This window comes from Plecotus auritus (genome assembly GCF_963455305.1).
Source record: "Plecotus auritus genome assembly, chromosome: 12".
Classification (NCBI taxonomy): Eukaryota; Metazoa; Chordata; class Mammalia; order Chiroptera; family Vespertilionidae; genus Plecotus; species Plecotus auritus.
This window is the reverse complement of record NC_137778.1, coordinates 27,924,454-27,942,969: the sequence shown is the minus strand read 5'-3', so window position 1 is coordinate 27,942,969 and position 18,516 is coordinate 27,924,454. Positions and strand designations below refer to the sequence as shown.

The 18,516-nt window shown below is 40.3% G+C and overlaps 1 protein-coding gene across 2 annotated transcripts in view; it reads left to right on the top strand.

Moving 5' to 3' along the window:
- LOC308237865 (FIGNL1-interacting regulator of recombination and mitosis-like) overlaps positions 1 to 18,516 on the top strand; it is a 61,902-nt gene that overhangs the window by 13,693 nt on the left and 29,693 nt on the right. For both annotated transcript variants that reach the window (XM_080649129.1, XM_080649130.1), the window contains 4 exons: positions 291 to 456; positions 2,835 to 2,919; positions 4,509 to 4,647; positions 13,015 to 13,095. In XM_080649129.1, the coding sequence (XP_080505255.1) occupies positions 291 to 456; positions 2,835 to 2,919; positions 4,509 to 4,647; positions 13,015 to 13,095 (471 nt within the window). The remainder of the gene's footprint in view (positions 1 to 290; positions 457 to 2,834; positions 2,920 to 4,508; positions 4,648 to 13,014; positions 13,096 to 18,516) is intronic.

Sequence of the window (18,516 nt, the reverse complement as noted above, 5' to 3'; positions counted from 1 at the left end):
AAGCTTCTTTTTGGTAATAGGGTTCTACATTGTCATGCACCTGACATGTTATTTATCTCCCTTTTAGTTCTGTATTTGCAGGGTCTTGGAAGTCATATCATTTGATACATGCTTGCATCTCTTGAAGTACACTGTATTTAATGGATGTTCACTAAACATTTGCTTAATGAGTGAATATGTGATTCAGTGAAAGGCATTAACGATGATCTCTGATAGTATGAGTGAAAGTAAATTTGGCTTTCAAGCTTTTTCTGATTTGCCTCTTCTCTCATTTTTATTTATTTGAGCAGAATAGTGAATCTGTCTATTCTGGGCGCTTACACCTCGTTTCAGACCTTCTCCAGGCTCTTTTCAAGGAGGCCTATTCTCTTCAGAAGCAGCTAATGGAACTGCTGGATATGGTCTGCATGGACCCTGGAGTTGATGAGAACGATGACATTTTGAATATGGTACTTGGTGAGTGAAGAAACTTACTACCCAATATATGATGTGTACTGACTGGACACTGTATATCAGTTAAATTATTGAACCTACCATTGTTTTAATGATTCATGATATCTTATATATAAAAAAAATAAATCCTACCAGATAAATTTTTAATCTTTTAAATTTTAGAATTTAAAATTGAGATTTGATGCCTTAACATTAGATTTATATATTCAGTTAATGTTTGTAGATAATTTCCCCACAGTGATTAACAAAAAAAAAGGTATGCAACTTTATACCCTCTGAAGTAGTTCAGATTGAAAGACTGTGGCTTTAAAGAATTTTTAAACTATAACTCATAGTATGAAATGTAGTTTGCATTCCTTCTCAGGCACATATAATTATATATGGGTATGTTTGTCAATGTGTATATGTGCATGACATTTATTATCTATATATATATAAAAGCCAAGGGACCAGAAAGACCAGAACGACCGGAATGACAGGTCACTATGACACGCACTGCGGCCAGCCAACTGGCCCAATCGGGGGTGGGGCCAACCGGCCAACCTCCCGCAGCTCCTCCCTCCAGGCGGCCCAACCCCCAATTGGTCCCCTCTACCCCAATTGGAGTGGGCCCGCCGGACCCCACCTGTGCACGATTTCGTGCACCAGGCCTCTAGTACATGAAATAAAATCCATATTACATGTGATATATTTTTAAAGGTTTTACTTCACTCACTAATAAGTTATGACCCAGAGTTTGGAAAGCAATACCCTAATGAGTAAAGGCAAAGATTGTATTCATCAGTTCAGTCTGAAGAGACTAAATTGGTTTTGTGCAGCATATTAGGTACCTTTTATTCCATAACAAACCACTCCAAAATCATTGGATTAAGAAAACCACTGTTTTATTTATTCATGATTCTGTGAGTCAGCAGTTTAGGCTGGGCTTAGCTGAGACAGCTTTCTCTGTTCCGCTTGGCAGAAGTGGCTCACTTGTGTGTGTGGTCAGTGACCTCACTCTCATCTGGCTATTGGTAAAGGCAGAAGTACTGAGCCAGCCATGTGTAGCGTATCATCCAGCAGGCTAGCCGGGCTCTGAGCTGATGTGGCCTCAGGGTTTCCAAGAGCAGCAAAAGAGGGCAACCCCCAATACGTAAAAACTTTTTAAGTCTGCTTGTCCTACACTTAGTATTGTTAGTATTGCTCTGTTGGCCAAAGCAGATCACATGGCTAAGCACAGAGTGTGTGGAAGGGATTGCCCAAGAGTGTGGACACAGAAGGGGAAGTTATTGTGGCCATTTTTATAAATAATCTGCCACAGACAGTAGGGGCCTTATATGAGAACTGTGCAAATTAGTTCTAATTCTTCCTCATTATGTTTTCTTTCCTTAGGTTCATTTGGTCATTTTACAGTATAAATATATATATAGAATGTTTCAGTTATAACAGGGTACAACTTTATTCTATTAAACATTTTAGTTTTATTTAGGTCATAGGGTAGGTGTAAACTTCAAAAGTTAATTTTCCCTAATTTCTAGCAACCTTAAAAATGTGACACTTATCCTATACAATAAAAGGGTAATATGCAAATTGACCCTCATGGCAGAACAACCAGAATGACTGCTTGACCAGTTACTATGAGGCTCACTGACCACCTCTCGGTCCCATTCCCCGGCCGGCAGGCTCCCATCGCCTGATGGCGAATGGGGAACCAGGGATGGGTGGCGTGGGATGCAGGCGGTGCCAAGCCAAGGCCCCCACCCCACCAGTCACCCTACACACAGAGGGTAACCTGTGGCGGGGGCAGGGGCGGGTCCGGTGAGCGGGCAGGAACGGCCGACCTCTTGGTCTTCTCCCTCTGTTTTCTTCCCCGGCCGGCAGGCTCCGATCGCTTGATGGCGAATGGGGAACCAGGGGTGGGTGGCGGCAGGGGGTAGGGCTGGCTTCTGGCAGCCAGGGAAGATGGCCCTGATTGCAGGCCAGGCCTAGGGACCGTACCCACGCACAAATTTCGTGCCCTGGGCCTCTTGTTTTTTTAATAACTATTTTGACACAATTTTTGCAAACTGCATTACCTATTTTAACAAATGTCAAATTGTTCAGTAGATAATTTTAAATATATTTTATTGATTTTTTTACAGAGAGGAAGGGAGAGGGATAGAGAGTTAGAAATATCGATGAGAGATAAACATCAATCAGCTGCCTCCTGCACACCCCCCACTGGGGATGTGCCCGCAACCAGGGTACATGCCCTTGACTGGAATCGAACCCAGGACCCTTCAGTCCGCAGGCCGACGCTCTGTCCACTGAGCCAAACCGGCTAGGGCCAGTAGATAATTTTAAATATAGACGATACTCATGACATTTGAATGTTTTAAGAGTTCTGTTCTCTTTCTTTGTAGTTATTCATTCATTGTTGGACATCTGCTCTGTTATTTCCAGTATGGACCAGGCATTTCATGCAAATACTTGGAAATTTATAATTAAGTAAGTTATTTTGTTTTTACTTTTTGTAATTTTCCATATCTTAAATCTTAATTATTCATATCAGATTGCATTTAAAACAGTTCCTGTAGGTGTATATAATGTTCACTGACCTGCTGTCTGGTAATCCAGATAATCCTGCATATACTGGTAGCTCCCAAACCAAATTGGACTTTACCCTGCTACCTCTACAATTAAAAAATTCTCCCTAGTTAGCTAGTAATTCTCAAATAATGGACCATGGTCAGACTAATCCTTAACCACTTGCCTGCTGCTATTGTTTAATGGACTATTAAGTATCCTATTTTCAGGCTGAGATAAATTAGTAATTATAATTAGAGCTGAATATATAATCCCTTCATTATAGGCTTTTGAGTTATTCAACTTGAATTCTATTTATAAAGTAATTTTAAGTAGAGCATTACAAAAGGTTACTAGGGAGAGTTCCCACAGTGTTCATCAGTTTCTTAAATGCTGGACGAGATACAGTTGAGACGTAAAAATGGTTAAGAACCTCTACTTTACACACATGTGTAATACTTTGTATTAAAGGGGACAGTGTAGTACTTCCAGGTCTTAGGTGCTTTTGCACTACCAGGTCATTAATTTACCAAGTAACAGCAGAGGTAAGAAGTGTCAGCTCAGATCCATGCTGCATCTTGCTTGAGTCTATTCAGAAATAATTTACTCCTCCTGGACATTTGAGCAATTTGGTTAACTTCTCTGAACCTTAGTTTGCTTATCTGGCAATAGGAGTAGTAACAGTGGCACTTTTTTGGTGGGTGTAATAGAGTTGAGTTTATAAGGGTGAAATGGTTAGAATGGGTGCATGGCACATAGTGCTCAATGAATGAGGTGTATCATCATCATCACCATTATCAAATACCTTCCATTCTTAACCCCTTCCAATTCACTTTCCACCCAGAATCTCTTACAAATGTAATCAGATCACTCCCCATTTTACTAAGAGTAACCACCTAATCCTCTCTGTGCTCTGCCTTCTTCACCAGCCCGTCTCCGCTGCTCTCTCTCTGCTCTTAGTTCCTCAAACGTACTGGACTCTTCTGTCCTGGAACCTTGTCATGGCTTCTTCCTCTGCTGGGATGCTCCTGCCTGTTCTCTACACCTTGCTAACCCCTACCTATTTTTCATTTCTCAGCTTAGGTGCTATGTCTTCATGATAGCATTCTTTGATTTCCTCACCCTAAGAAGTTAGATTAGACCTCTCTGTAGTAGCACATTGGCCTTTTCCATCTTCACAGTGATCACAGCCATAGTTACTAATTAATGGTCTCCCTCGGGCTGGCCCACATGCTCTGTACAGACAGGGCAGAGGTGGTGTCTTCGTTCACCTCTGTATCCCCAGAGCCTAGCAGAGTGACTGGTACAGAGTAAGACTTCAATTAATATTTTACATGGAGAAATAAAAGAAATCTGTAGTAACTTAAATTGATATAACTGCTTAATAGGTAAAGTTGGCACATCTTAATTATGTCATGTCTCATAAGTGTGCACTGATTTTTTACATGTTCCTTCATTGTATTTTCATGGTCCTAAGTTACTCATGGTGACTGCTCTTTTTACTCATTTAGGCAGAGCCTTAAGCACCAGTCCGTTATAAAGAGTCAGCTGAGACACAAAGAAATCATCACCAGCTTGTGTGAAGACATTCTGTGCTCCTTCCAGTCTTGTTTACAGTTAGCAGAGCAGATGGCCCAGTCAAGGGCACAGGTACGTATGCTCCCACAGCACTTAGATGGTGGCTCTTACTTCCTTTGGCAGTTACTGAATCGAATTTGAACCTATGGATCACTTTACTTCTAAGGGTTTTAATTTGTTTCATTTGTGTTTGCTTATTATTCAGTTAATTAGATGAAATTATAGCTCATAATCACTTTTCATTCAGAACATTGCATTAGGCTCCTGTCTGCTCTCATTCTCTCTAGGTTCCACATGTCCCTCCTCTTTACTTACTTATTGGTTGGTCATTCTCCTCACCATTCTTTCATTCCTTTGTACCCTAAAACAAAAGTCTAATTCTTTAGTCCTATATTTATTTAAGATTGCCTTGATAGAGCCACACCTATCCTTTTCTTCACCAATCCCATGCGGCCTGCAGTAAGACAATATACAACTCGTGTGTGTGCGTGTGCTTTAAAATTGATAGGCGCTTGCATTTATTTTTATTTCAAAAGTTGTAGTGAATTGGTATCCCATTTATGAACCATTATACTCTAAAAATTTATTTCTAATATGCTTACTGGTAATTGTAGTTCCTTTTCCTATGACAACGTTATACCTAATGCCTTTTATTCTCAGACTAGCCCTTTAAATTTTATTTAACTCATAAAGCCCTAAATTAAAGGAATAATAGTACTCAGGGCCTAACAGTTATATATTTCAATGGAAAAATGGATTAAATATTTCTTCCTAGAGTAGCACTGCAAGCTGTCAGAGGGAATTCTTTGTACCTATACTCTTCCCTGCCAAGCATCTATGGGGGAGGTATAAAGATTCATCTAGTCCCTAAATACTGGTAGCAACTGCTGGGGCAGGGATGATCTGGGAAGACTGATGCTAGCAGAGGATGGAAGTGTGGAAAGGAGTTCTGGAGTTGCTAGGGAGGTGAGAAGTAGCTTAGGAAGGGACTGACCTTTTCCCTCTTCTCTTTTTTTCTTTTTTTTAAATTTAAATATATATATTTTTTATTGATTTCAGAGAGGAAGGGAGAGGGGGAGAGAGATTGAAACATCAGTGATGGGAGAGAATCACTGGTTGGCTGTCTCCTGCATGCCCCCAACTGGGGACCAAGCCTGCAACCCGGGCATGTTCCCTTGACTGGAATTGAACCTGGGACTCTTCAGTCTTCAGGCTGATGCTGTATCCACTGAGACAAACCGGCTAGGGCAGTGGTTGGCAAACTCATTAGTCAACAGAGCCAAATATCAACAGTACAATGATTTAAATTTCTTTTGAGAGCCAAATTTATTTTTTATTTTTTTATTTTTATTATTATTTTTTAATTTAATAAATCTTTGTTGTTCAGATTATTACAGTTCCTCTTTTTCCCCCACCCATAGTTCCCCTCCACCCGGTTCCCACCCCACTGTCCTTACCTCTTTTCCACTGTCCTCATCCATAGGTGTACGATTTTTGTCCAGTCTCTTCCCGCACCCCCCACACCTCTTTCCCCCACTCCCTTTCTATGCCCCTGATTCTATTATATTCACCAGTTTATTCTGTTCATCAGATTTTTTATTCACTTGATTTTTAGATTCACTTGTTGATAGATATGTATTTGTTGTTCATAATTTTAATCTTTACCTTTTTCTTCTTCTTCCACTTCTTAAAGAATACTTTTCAGCATTTCATATAATACTGGTTTGGTGTTGATGAACTCCTTTAGCTTTTTCTTATCTGTGAAGCTCTTTATCTGACCTTCAATTCTAAATGATAGCTTTGCTGGGTAGAGTAATCTTGGTTGTAGGTTCTTGCTATTCATCACATTGAAAATTTCTTGCCACTCCCGTCTGGCCTGCATAGTTTCTATTGCGAAATCAGCTGACAATTGTATGGGTGCTCCCTTGTAGGTATTAACTGTTTTTCTCTTGCTGCTTTTAATATTCTCTTTGTCTTTTGCTCTTGGCATTTTAATTATGATGTATCTTGGTGTGGTCCTCTTTGGGTTCCTTTTGTTTGGGGTTCTGTATGCTTCCTGGACTTGTAAGTCTATTTTTTTCACCAGGGGGGGAAGTTTTCGGTCATTATTTCTTCTAATAGGTTTTCAGTATCTTGCTCGCTCTCTTCTTCTGGCACCCCCATAATTCGGATGTTGGTACGCTTGAGGTTGTCCCAGAGGCTCCTTACACTATCTTCAAATTTTTGGATTCTTTTTTCTTTTTTCTTTTCTGGTTGAGTGTTTTTTCCTTCTTTGTATTTCAAATCTTTGACTTGATTCTTGCGGTCCTCTAGTCTGCTCTTAGGTCTCTGTATAATATTTTTTATTTCAGTCATTGTATGTTTAATTTCTAGTTGGTCCTTTTTCATATCCTCGAGGGTCTCGCTAAATTTATCGGCCTTTTCTAGGAAATTCTTGAAAAACCTTTTAACTGTGATTTTGAACTCTATATCCAGTCGTTTGCTTTCCTCCATTTCTTTCATTTGTTATCTGTTTCTTTGTCTCCGCATTTTCGCTGCTTCTCTGAGTTGGTAAAGTAGCTTTGTGTGCTAGGTGTCCTATAGGGCCCAATGGCTCAGCCTCCCCAGTTACCTGAGGTGGACGCTCTTGGTGCACCCCTTTGTGGACTGTGTGCACAGCCTTGTTGTATTTAAGTCTTGATTGTTGTTGGTATCACTGGGAGGAATTGACCTCCAGGCCAATTGGCTGTGAGGATCAGCTGTGTCTATGCTGGGAGAGCTTCTGTGCTGGAGACACCCTTATGAGACAAGACTTGCAAAATTGCAAAAGCCTCTGTGCTCAGCTTGGATGGGACGGAGTCTCAGGGTGGAGCAGACAGCCTTGGCTTCCCATCAGCCCTGCCCTATGAGGCCACTGGGTCTCAGTGTCCCTCGGTAATCACTGCAAGCACCTCTGGGAGAAAGCCGCCCTCAAGTTTCGCCCGCTGCCACACAGACCAGTTTCTCCCCGAATGAGTCTGGGTTCCCAGAGTCTCTCCTGGAACTGGAGTTCAGCGCAGTCGGGAGCTTCCGTCTCCCTCCCGCTTGAGAAAGCCAGCCGCGCACTCAGCATTCAGTCCTCTCCGCGTGCGCGCGCCTTCGGACCTCTGCCTTCCGCAGCTCCCCTGAGTCTCAGTGTGCTTTTCTCTTTTCCTGACAGTCCAGATTCCCCCCAAATGAGTCTGGGTTCCCAGAGTCTCGCCCGGAACTGGAGTTCAGCGCAGTCGTGGGCTTCCGTCTAACTCCCACTTGAGAAAGCCAGCCCCGCACTCAGCCGCCAGTCCTCTCCGTGCACATCTCCCTACCTCAGCCTTTTGCAGCTTTTCTGAGTCTCAATGTGCTTTTCTCTTTCCTTCTAGTTGTAGAATTTCCACTCAGCCAGCTTTCTTGTGGTTCTGGATGATGTCTGTTTTGTCTTTTAGTTGTAGTTTTGAAATTGTTGTGCGAGGCAGCAGTTTAGGTGTTTACCTATGCTGCCATCTTGGTTTCTCTTGTCTCTCGACTTTTTTTTTTTTTTTTTTGAGAGCCAAATTTTTTAAATTTAAACTTCTCTAACGCCACTTCTTCAAAATAGACTCACCCAGGCTGTGGTATTTTGTGGAAGAGCCACACTCAAGGGGCCAAAGAGCCGCATGTGGCTCATGAGCCACGGTTTGCTGACCACTGGGCTAGGGCTCTTCTTTTTCTCTTATCTGCCCTCCCCTTACATCCCGTCTTTCTTTTCCCTTTTATTTTTTTCCATCCCCACTTCCTTCGTGTACACTTTCTGATTTCCCCTGACCTTGTTGAACGGATAGGCATTTGGTTGGGCATCCCGTGTCATGGTAGGAAGGTTTACTCTGCCACCTCTATCACGTACATCTGTATCCTCAGCTCCAACCTTCTCTTTCCCCAGTTTCTTCTTGCTTATCCTGACACCACAGCACCCAGCTAGCTAGTGCTTGGAGAATAAGGTTAGACGGGGGCTCCTGGACAGGAGTGAAATGCGGAAAGCCCATGCAACAGGATAGTCTGTAGTGGAAGAGAAAAGAGAAGACCAGAGGGTGCTTGGCCTGGTGGCTGTTTGCACTAAATTATACAAGTTCAGCTCATATCAACTGTCTGCAGGTGAAAGTCAGGGATTTTAAATTGTAAATTCTCCTAACATCCAAGCATATTTTAATGTTTTTCCTTATTTGTGAACATTTGGGATTGACTATCCCTACACTATTCATTGGCTGAAATGGAGCTTTGCCATGGTCTGTAGAGTTTCTGCGTTTTTTACTCTAAATTCTGATCAGCAGCATGCTCTCCTGTTCACTATTGATATTTATTCAAGAATCAAACTATTAAAGTTTTACAGTTAGTGTTTTAAAAAAATGTCTAGCTAAAAACACTAGAGTTAATTTGTTGTGTGCTATTAATGGAGGGATTATTGATGTATCAGTCCCTGTATTTGTTTTCCAGGCTGCAGTAGCAAATTACCACAAACTAGGTGGCTTAAATAAAAACGACATTTATTCTCTTTCAGTGCTAGAGGGTAAAAGTCTGAAATGTGTCAGCAGGGCCTTGTTCTCTCAAAGACATTGGTAGAGTGTGCTCCGTGCCTGCCACTTAGCTTCTGGTGTGGCTGGCGTTCTGTGTAACACTGATCTCTGCCTCAACCGTCACATGGTGGTGTCTTCCTGTGTCTTCACATCTTTATATAGGACCCAGTCAGCTGGATGAAGGGCACATCCTATTTTTGTAATACCTCATCTTAACTAATTACATCTGCATTGACTGTTTTGGCAAATAAAGTTATATTCTGTGTTAGGACTTCATCATATCATTTTGGGGGATGTTGTTCATTCACAATAGCCCCTAAAATTGACAAGATACTCATTCTCTATTAAGTCTTGACTTCGTCTTCAAAATGAGAATATTGTGTTAGACTTTTTAGCATAGTCTTTTTTTTATTTTTTTATTTTGCTCCCCCTTATCTCTAGCATATAGTCTCTTATCCACCAATGATTTAGTTTTTCTATAAAGATAGGGAAATTTATTTGTAAGGCTCTTTTTAAAAATATATTTTTATTGATTTTAGAGAGAGGAAGGGAAAGGGATAAAGATACAGGAACATTGGTGAGAGAGAAACATCGATTGGTTGCCTCCTGTATGCCCCATAATGGGGATTGAGCTGGCAACCCAGGCATGTGCCCTGACCGGGAATTGAATGGCGACCTCTTGGTTCCTTGAGTCAGTGCTTAGCCACTGCACCACACCAGCCAGGCTATAAGCTTCTTTGATACAAATTTAATTTTCTCTGTAATTCCTACTTTAAAAAAATACATATTTTTATTGATTTCAGAGAGGAAGGGAGAGGGAGAGAGAGATAGAAATGTCACTGATGACAGAGAACCATCGATTGGCTGCCTTCTGCACACCCTATGCTAGAGATCGAGCCTGCAACCCAGGCATGTGCCCTGACTGGGAATTGAACTATGACCTCCATGTTCATAGATCGATGCCTAACCATGGAACCATGCTGGCTGAGCTGTAATTCCTACTTTAACTTATACATTGCTTATAGAAATTTGTATTCTGAAAAGAAACTTACTTTTATATTTATTGCCTACACTTAGATCTATTGCCTGCTGCATTTAGTCAGTATTTTTCTTGTTTTACTTAAAGAAAGGAAGCATTAGTACTCAATATTTTGAAACATTGGATAATGATCTTCCTTGCTTATTTCCCAGCCCCTTCTTCATTGGCATTGGGGTGCAAACTTTCTGTTCTGAATAGTTCAGAAAATCAAGATGGGACAGGGTTTACATTATACATTTGCTTTTGAAAATATCAAAATAAAAACTCTGGCTTTAATTAGTATGTTATGTGGTAATGAAGTAAAACTAGTCTTCTGCCAAATCTTACACAATTTCCCCTTAAATGTGAAAGGAAAATTTAAGGTAGGCAAACATAGGTTGTGTGTCACCATTCATTTATTGAATATTTCCAGAGTGCTTGTTCTGTGCTAGAAACTAGGCGCTAAGTTAGTCACATTTTCTGCCATCAATAACTTATACTGTAATCTAGCTCAGGAGACAAATAAGCACGTAATTATAGAATAGGGTGATCTGTGAAGACTGGGGGTTGGTTCACAGTGGTAAAGATAGAAACCTAGTCATTAAGTCAGGGAGCTTTCTTGTGCTATGACATCGAAGCTTAATAAAATTTCTTATCCTATATAATAAAAGGCTAATATGCAAATAGGACCGAACAGCGGAACGAACAGTCGCTATGATGTGCAATGACCACCAGGAGGCAGGCGCTCAACACAGGAGCTGCCCCCTGGTGGTCAGTGTGCTGCCACAGGGGGAGCACTGCTCAGCCCGAAGCTGGGCTCACAGCTGGCAAGTGCAGTGGCAGTGGCGGGAGCCTCTCCCGCCTCTGCAGCAGCTCTGAGGATGTCCGACTGTCGGTCGGACATCCCCCGAGGGCTCATGGACTACGAGAGGGTGCAGACTGGGCTGAGGGACCCCTTCCCCCCGGGTGCACGAAATTTGTGCACTGGGCCTCCAGTTGAGTATATTCGAAGGTCAGTGTAGGTTCATTTTTAATCCCTGTGTTTATTTCCATAGCACTGTAAGTGTTCAGATTTGTAATGATCAAAGAAAGATCAATATTCATCTCATCTATTTCTGCTGAGGAAAATTTACTATTTAAAATATTTTTAATATAGGTCAGAATGAAGGGTCATGTCTAATTAGTGGGTTATTCAATTCCATTATGACTGGTTTAATTTAGGTTTTGTTATATTGTTGGAAAGAAATTGAACATAGTTGATTAACATTAAAGTTAAGATATTTTAGCCCTGGCTGGTTTGGCTCGGTGGATAGAGTGTTGGCCTGTGGACTGAAGAGTCCTGGGTTTGATTCCGGTCAGGGACACGTGCCCTGGTTGTGGGCTCAATCCCCAGTGGGGGGCGTGCAGGAGGCAGCCAATCAATAATTCTCTCACATCATTGATGTTTCTCTCTCTCTCTCCACTCTCCCTTCCTTTCTGAAATCAATAAAAATATATTTAGTAAAAAAGATACTTTATTTCATAAATTATTCTCAAAATCAAAGACAGTAATGTATGTATTTGACATAATTTTATGGTACGAATTTAAAGTTCTTTGGATTATAATGTGTATAACACATTTGGGTAACATAACCAATATTTATTGAGCTAAATTTTCTAAGTGTTAGATACTAAACTTTACAGTGACCTTAGCATAAGCCATATTGCAACCCCACAGAGAGGTTAAATAATGTTCCCACGAACATGTAGTAGGGGAGGTGGGGGCAAGATTTCAATCAAGGCAGGATGACTCCATAGTCCCCTAACCGCCCTTTATACACATAGTGATCGTGGAGTTACCCATCATTCAAACAGTTTACCAGTGTAATACACACTCAAAACCCTCATGCATTACACAGGTACCTAACATGGAAAGTGAAATGCTACTTTCCTCTGCTAGAGAGAACGCAGATGAGGTTTCACTTTATTTTTGAGGGGTTTGGGAATAAGTATTAATAGATAGTATACATTTAAAAAATAATGGGATATTATACATAGTGTTTTGTAACTTGATTTTTTACTTATTGATCTATTTTAGTGTTTACTGTGTCATGAAGGTATTATCTACCTGATTCTCTTTTTTTTAAAAAATATTTTTATTGATTTCAGAGAGGAAGGGAAAGGGGAAGAGTGAGAGAAACCTCAGTGATGAGTCATTGATTGGCTGCCTCCTGCATGCCCTCTACTGGGGATTGAGCCTGCAACCTGGGCATATGCCCTTAACCGGAATCAAATCTGGGACTCTTCAGTCTGCAGGCCGACACTCTGTCCACTTAGCCAAACCAGCTAGGGCTGATTCTTTTTTGATAATCTTCACCTGAGGATATATTTTTCATTGATTTTTAGAGAGTGGGAGGGGTGAGGGGAGAGAGAGAGAGAAACATTGATGTGAGAGACACATCAATTGGTTGCCTCCTGCACTTACCCCAACAGGGCCTGGGATGTAACCTGCGACCCAGGTCTGTGCCCTTGATTGGGAATTGAACCAGAGACTCTTTGGTGGGTGGGTCAGTGCTCTAACCACTGGGAACACTGGCCAGGGCTACCTTGTTCTTCTTAGTAACTCTGTGCTATTATAGTTTATATACATACCTTGACTTTATTTAACCATTCTCCAGTTGAGGCATACTTGGTTCATGTCAATTTTCACTAGATAAAAAATGTTGCATTGCATACCTTTGCTAGTATTCCTATAGGAATTATGTTTTCTTGAAAAATGTTTTCATTCTAAGTATTTATTAAGGGACCTTTTCAGAAAAAATTGTCTCATTTACAAGTTAAGCTAATTCCATATTCTATTCTTATTTATATGCTTTCTTATTTCCTTTTTTGAAACAGGATACTGCTGACAACAGGTTATTTCAGAAAACACTCAAATTGTGTCGTTTCCTTGCCAACTCTCTTCTACACTATACTAAGGTAAGGCTTATTTTTTTAAATAAATTATAAGTTAGCATATTTTTATCATTCCTGTCAAGAGCAATCTTTTGAGGTTTATTTTGTCAAGAGTATATTTTTTGGGTTTTTGTTTATTTAGTATTGTTAATTGTGAAATATTGAGCATCTGTGAAATTACTTAAGTGGCCACCATCATTGTTCTTCAATTATCTGAAAAATTATCCTATATAATAAAGAGGTAATATGCAAATTGACCCTCATGCCCTCACAAGATGGCTGCCTACGACCAGGCCGGCAGGGAGGTTAGTGAGGGATGACCAAACGACTGAACAAGCAGGCTGCATGGGGCGACCAGGCCGGCAGGGGGGCTAGTGAGGGATGACCAAACAACTGAACAAGCAGGCTGCGTGGGGCGACCAAGCCAGCAGGGGGATTAGTGAGGGATGATCAAACGATTGAACAAGCAGGCTGTGTGGGGTGATCAGGCTGGCAGGGGGGGTCAGTTGGGGGCAACCAGGCCGGCAGAGGGGGGCAGTTGGGGGCGACCAGGTCGGCAGGGGGGAGCAGTCAGGGGCAACCAGGCCGGCAGAGGGGGGCAGTTGGGGGTGACCAGGCCAGCAGAAGGGGCAATAAGGGGTGACCAGGATGGCAGGGGGGGCCAGTTAGGAGTGACCAGGCTGGCAGGGAGGGGGCAGTTGGGGGTGACCAGGCTGGCAGCAGGGGGCACTGAGGGGGCGATCAGGTTGGCAGGGGGAGCACTTAAGGGTGACCAGGCAGGCAGGCAGGTGAGTGATTAGGAGCCAGTGGTCCAGGATTGTGAGAGGGATGTCAGACTGCCGGTTCCAGGATCAGCCCTAAACCGGCAGTCAGACATCCCCCAAGGGGTCCCGGATTGGAGAGGGTGCAGGCTGGGCTGGGAGACCCCCCTCCCGTGCACAAATTTCGTACACCGGGCCTCTAGTTTAATATAAATATAAATAAAATAATTTCTGTAATCTCAAATCAATTTTCAGAAAATAATTCAGTTTGTCTTCAAATATGGTTTATATATTGTTTCTGCCATACTTCTAAATTAGGTTTTCAGAGTTTAAATGTTCATATCTTTAAAACTGTATAATAATTTTAAGAAGACCTGCATATTTGGGAGTCATCAGGAGAGCAGTGATAGTTGAAGATATGTGGATAGAATAGAGTAGTTGTCCAGGGAGATTGTTTGGAGAGATGAACAGGGGAGTGCTTATGGCAGCCAGTTAAAGAAATATTAGTAGTAGATATTAGTGATTAAAATAAACAGAGATTAGGGATACAACATAGTGATTAGACATTTATGTAACTTATGAAGTGATCACCCTGATAAGTATAGCCCCCATCTACTGCCATTCTAGCTATACTTGGCTAGTATTGTATCCCCAAGACTACTTTTATAAGTGCCAGTCACCAACCTCGCTCCCATCTGACAATCATCAAAATGTTCTTGGTATCTGTGAGTTTTTTTCTATTTTGTATGTTTTTTTTATTTTGTTTTTATTCCACATATAAGTGAATTCATATGGTATTTGTCTTTTTCTGACTCATTTTACTTAGCATAATACCCTCTAAGTCATCCATGTTGTCACAAATGGCAAGATCTCATTCATTTTTGTGGCTGAGTAATAGTCCATTGTATATATGCACCATAGTTTTTTATGCATTCGTATATTGATGGATACTTAGACTGCTTCCATATTTTGGCTATTGTAAATAGTGCTTCAATGAACATGGGTGCATATATCTTTTTGAATTCACCTATTGGGTTTCTTTGGATAAACATCCAGCCATAGAATTCCTGGGTCATCTGGTAGTTCTATTTGTAATTTTTCGAGGGACTGCCATACTGTTTTCCATAGTAGCTTCATCAGTTTATAATTCTAACAGTGCACAAGGTTTCCCTTTTCTACATGTTCTCGCCAACACTTGTTTATTGATTTATTGATGATAGCCATTTTAATTTGCATTTCCCTGGTGATTAGTGATGTTGAGCATTTTTTCATATGTCTGTTGGTCATCTGTACTCTTGGGATTTGAAATGTCTATTCAGGTTCTCGGCCCATTTTTAAATTGCATTGTTTGTTTTTTTGGTGTTAAGTTATATGAGTTATTTATATATTTTGGATATTAATCTCTTATTGGATGTGTCATTAGCAGATATCCTGTCCTATTCAGTAGGTTGTTTTTTGTTTTGTTGTTATGGTTTCCTTCACTGGGCAAAACTTTCTTAGTTTATGTAATCCCATTTGTTTATTTTTTTCATTTCCTTTGCCTAAGGAGATATACCCAATAAAATATTGCTAAGAACGATGTCAGAGAGTTTAATGCCTATGTTTGCTTATAGGAGTTTATGATTTCAGGTTTTACGTTTAAATGTTCAATCCATTTTGAGTTTATTTTTGTGTAGTGTAAGAAAGTGTTCTAGTTGTATTTATTTTTCCCTGTGTCTGTCCAGTTTTCCCAGTTTTCTTATTGAAGCGATTGTCTTTATCCCTTTGTATATTGTTTCCTCCTTTGTCATAGTCTAATTGACCATATATGCATCAGTTTATTCCTGGGCTCTATATTCTGTTCCATTGAACTGTGTGTGTTTTTATGCCAGTACCTTGCTGTGTTGGTTACTGTAGCTTTGTAATGAAGTTGCACGATACCTACAACTTGGTGTTGATTACTATACCTTGATAAGAGGTTGCATGATATCTCCAACTTTGTTTTTCTTTCTCAAGATTGCTTTGGCTATTCGTGATATTTTGTGGTTACATATAAATTTTATGATTATTTGTTCTAGTTCTGTGAAAAATGCCATTAGTATTGTGATAGGGATTGTAGTGGATCTGTAGATTGCTTTGGGTTGTATGGATATTTTACAAATGTTAATTTTTGCTATGCATGAGCACGGTATATGCTTCTGTTTATTTGCATCTTCTTCATTTTCTTCCTTTAATGCCTTACAGTTTTGAGTACAGGTCTTTTATCTCCTTGGTTAAATTTGTTTCTAGGTATTTTTATTTTATTTTTTGCATTTTAGTTTCTTTATTGATTAAGGTATTACATATGTGTCCTCATCCCCCCATTACCTTCCCAACCCCCCCTTCCCCCTCATGCCCTCACCCCCCCGTTGTCTGTGTCCATTGGTTAGGCTTATATGCATGCATACAAGTCCTTTGGTTGATCTCTCCCCCTACCCCGACCCTCCCCTACCTTCCCTCTGAGGTTTGACAGTCTGATCAATGTTTTCCTGTCTCTGGATCTGTTTTTGTTCATCAGTTTATGTTATTCATTGTTTCCCATAGATGAGTGAGATCATGTGATATTTATCTTTCTCTGACTGACTTATTTCACTTAGCATAATGCTCTCCAGTTCCATCCATGCTGTTGCAAATGGTAGGCATTCCTTCTTTTTTACCGCAGCATAGTATTCCATTGTGTAGATGTAACACAGTTTTTTAATCCAGTCATCTGCTGATGGGCACTTAGGCTGTTTCCAAATCTTAGCTATGGTAAATTGTGCTGCTATGAACATAGGGCTGCATATATCCTTTCTGATTGGTGTTTCTAGCTTCTTGGGATATATTCCTAGAAGTGGGATCACTGGGTCAAATGGGAGGTATTTTACTTTTTGTAATGCAACTATAAATAGGATGTTTTCTTAAATTACTCTTCCTGATAGTTTGTTTTTGGTATATAAAAATGCAACCAATTTCTCAATGTTAATTTTGTATCTGTTACTTTACTGAATTTATTTACAAGTTTTAATATTTTTTTGGTGGAATTTTTAGAGTTTTCTATGGTATTCTGTCATCTGTAAATAATGCTAGTTTTACCTTTTCCTTTCCAGTTTGAATGACTTGTCTCTTTTTTCTTGTCTAATTGCTGTGGCTGAGATTTCCAATACTACAGGGTTGGGCAAAAGTAGGTTTACAGTTGTTTGTACTGGTATGGAAAATAATACAATAATTAATAAATAATGCAAGAATAAACGATTCCACATAGTCACAACTGTAAACCTATTTTTGCTCCATCCTATCTGTATCATAAAAGGCCTGTGGTCATGATGCTGTAATGGCGTCACGACCACAACCGGTCACCAGGAAGTGCATGGAGTGCGTGGGTGGGCGGGGCTGCGTGCACGGCGAGGCGTGGGCGGGTGGGCGGGGACTTGACTCTGAGTCTCGCGCTGCAGCGGGACCTCCTGCCTCCCTCCTGTGGGCGTGCCGCGGCTCCCACGGCGGGCGACCTGTGCGCGATTTCGCGTGCTGGGCTACTAGTATCATGTATAAAAGTGGTGAAAGTGGACATGCTTGAGTATGATGTTAACTGTGGATTTGTCATACATTGTTTTTATTGTGTTGTGGTATGTTCCCTCTATCCCTGCTTTGTTGAGCGTGTTTATCATAAATGGATGCTGGATTTTTGTCAAATGCTTTTTCTGCATTTATTAATATGATAATATGATGTTTTTTATTCATTTTGTTTATGTGGTGTATCACATTAATTGATTTGCAGATTTTGAACCAACCTTGCATCCTAGGAATAGAGCCCATTTGATCATGATGTATACTAGTAATCTTTTTGGTGTATCACTAAATTTGATTTGCTAATTTTTTGGTGAGAATGTTTGCATCTATGTTCTTCAGGGTTATTAGCCTATTCTTTCCTTTTTTTTTTTTGTAGTATCTTTATCTGGTTTTGGTATCAGGGTAATGCTGGCCATGTAAAATGAATTTGTGAACCTTCCTTCCTCTTCAGTTTTTTGGAATATTTTGAGAAGGATAAGTATTAATTCTTTTTTGAATGTTTGGTAAAATTCACCTGTGAAGACATCTGGTCCACAACTTGTTTTTTGAGAGTATTTTTATTACTGATTTGATTTTGTTAGCAGTTATTAGTCTGTTCAGATTTTCCATTTCTTCCTGGTTTAGCCTTTCTACGTATCTAGAAATTTATCCTTTCTTCCAGGTTGTTTAATTTGTGGGCATATAATTGTTCGTAGTGTTTTCTTATAATGCTTTGTATTTCTGAGGTCAGTTATCACTTCTCTTTTATTTCTAATTTTATTTATTTGGGCCCTCTCTTTTCTTAATTGATGAGTTTGGTTAAAGGTTTATCAAATTTGTTTATCTTTTCAGAGAACCAGCTTTTGGTATCATTGATCCATTTTGTTTTCTTAGAGTTTATTTTGTTTATTTTCTGTTCTGATCTTTATTATTTCCTTCTTTCTACTCACTTTAGGCTTTGTTCTTTTCTAGTTCTTTTTGGTGTAAGGTTAGAATGTTTATTTGAGATTTTTCCTGTTTGTTGACATAGGCCTATATTGCTACGAATTTCCCCCTTAGAATTGCTTTGGCTTTATACCACAGATTTTGGGTCGTTGTGTTTCATTTTCATCTGTCTCAAGGTATTTTTTGGTTTCTT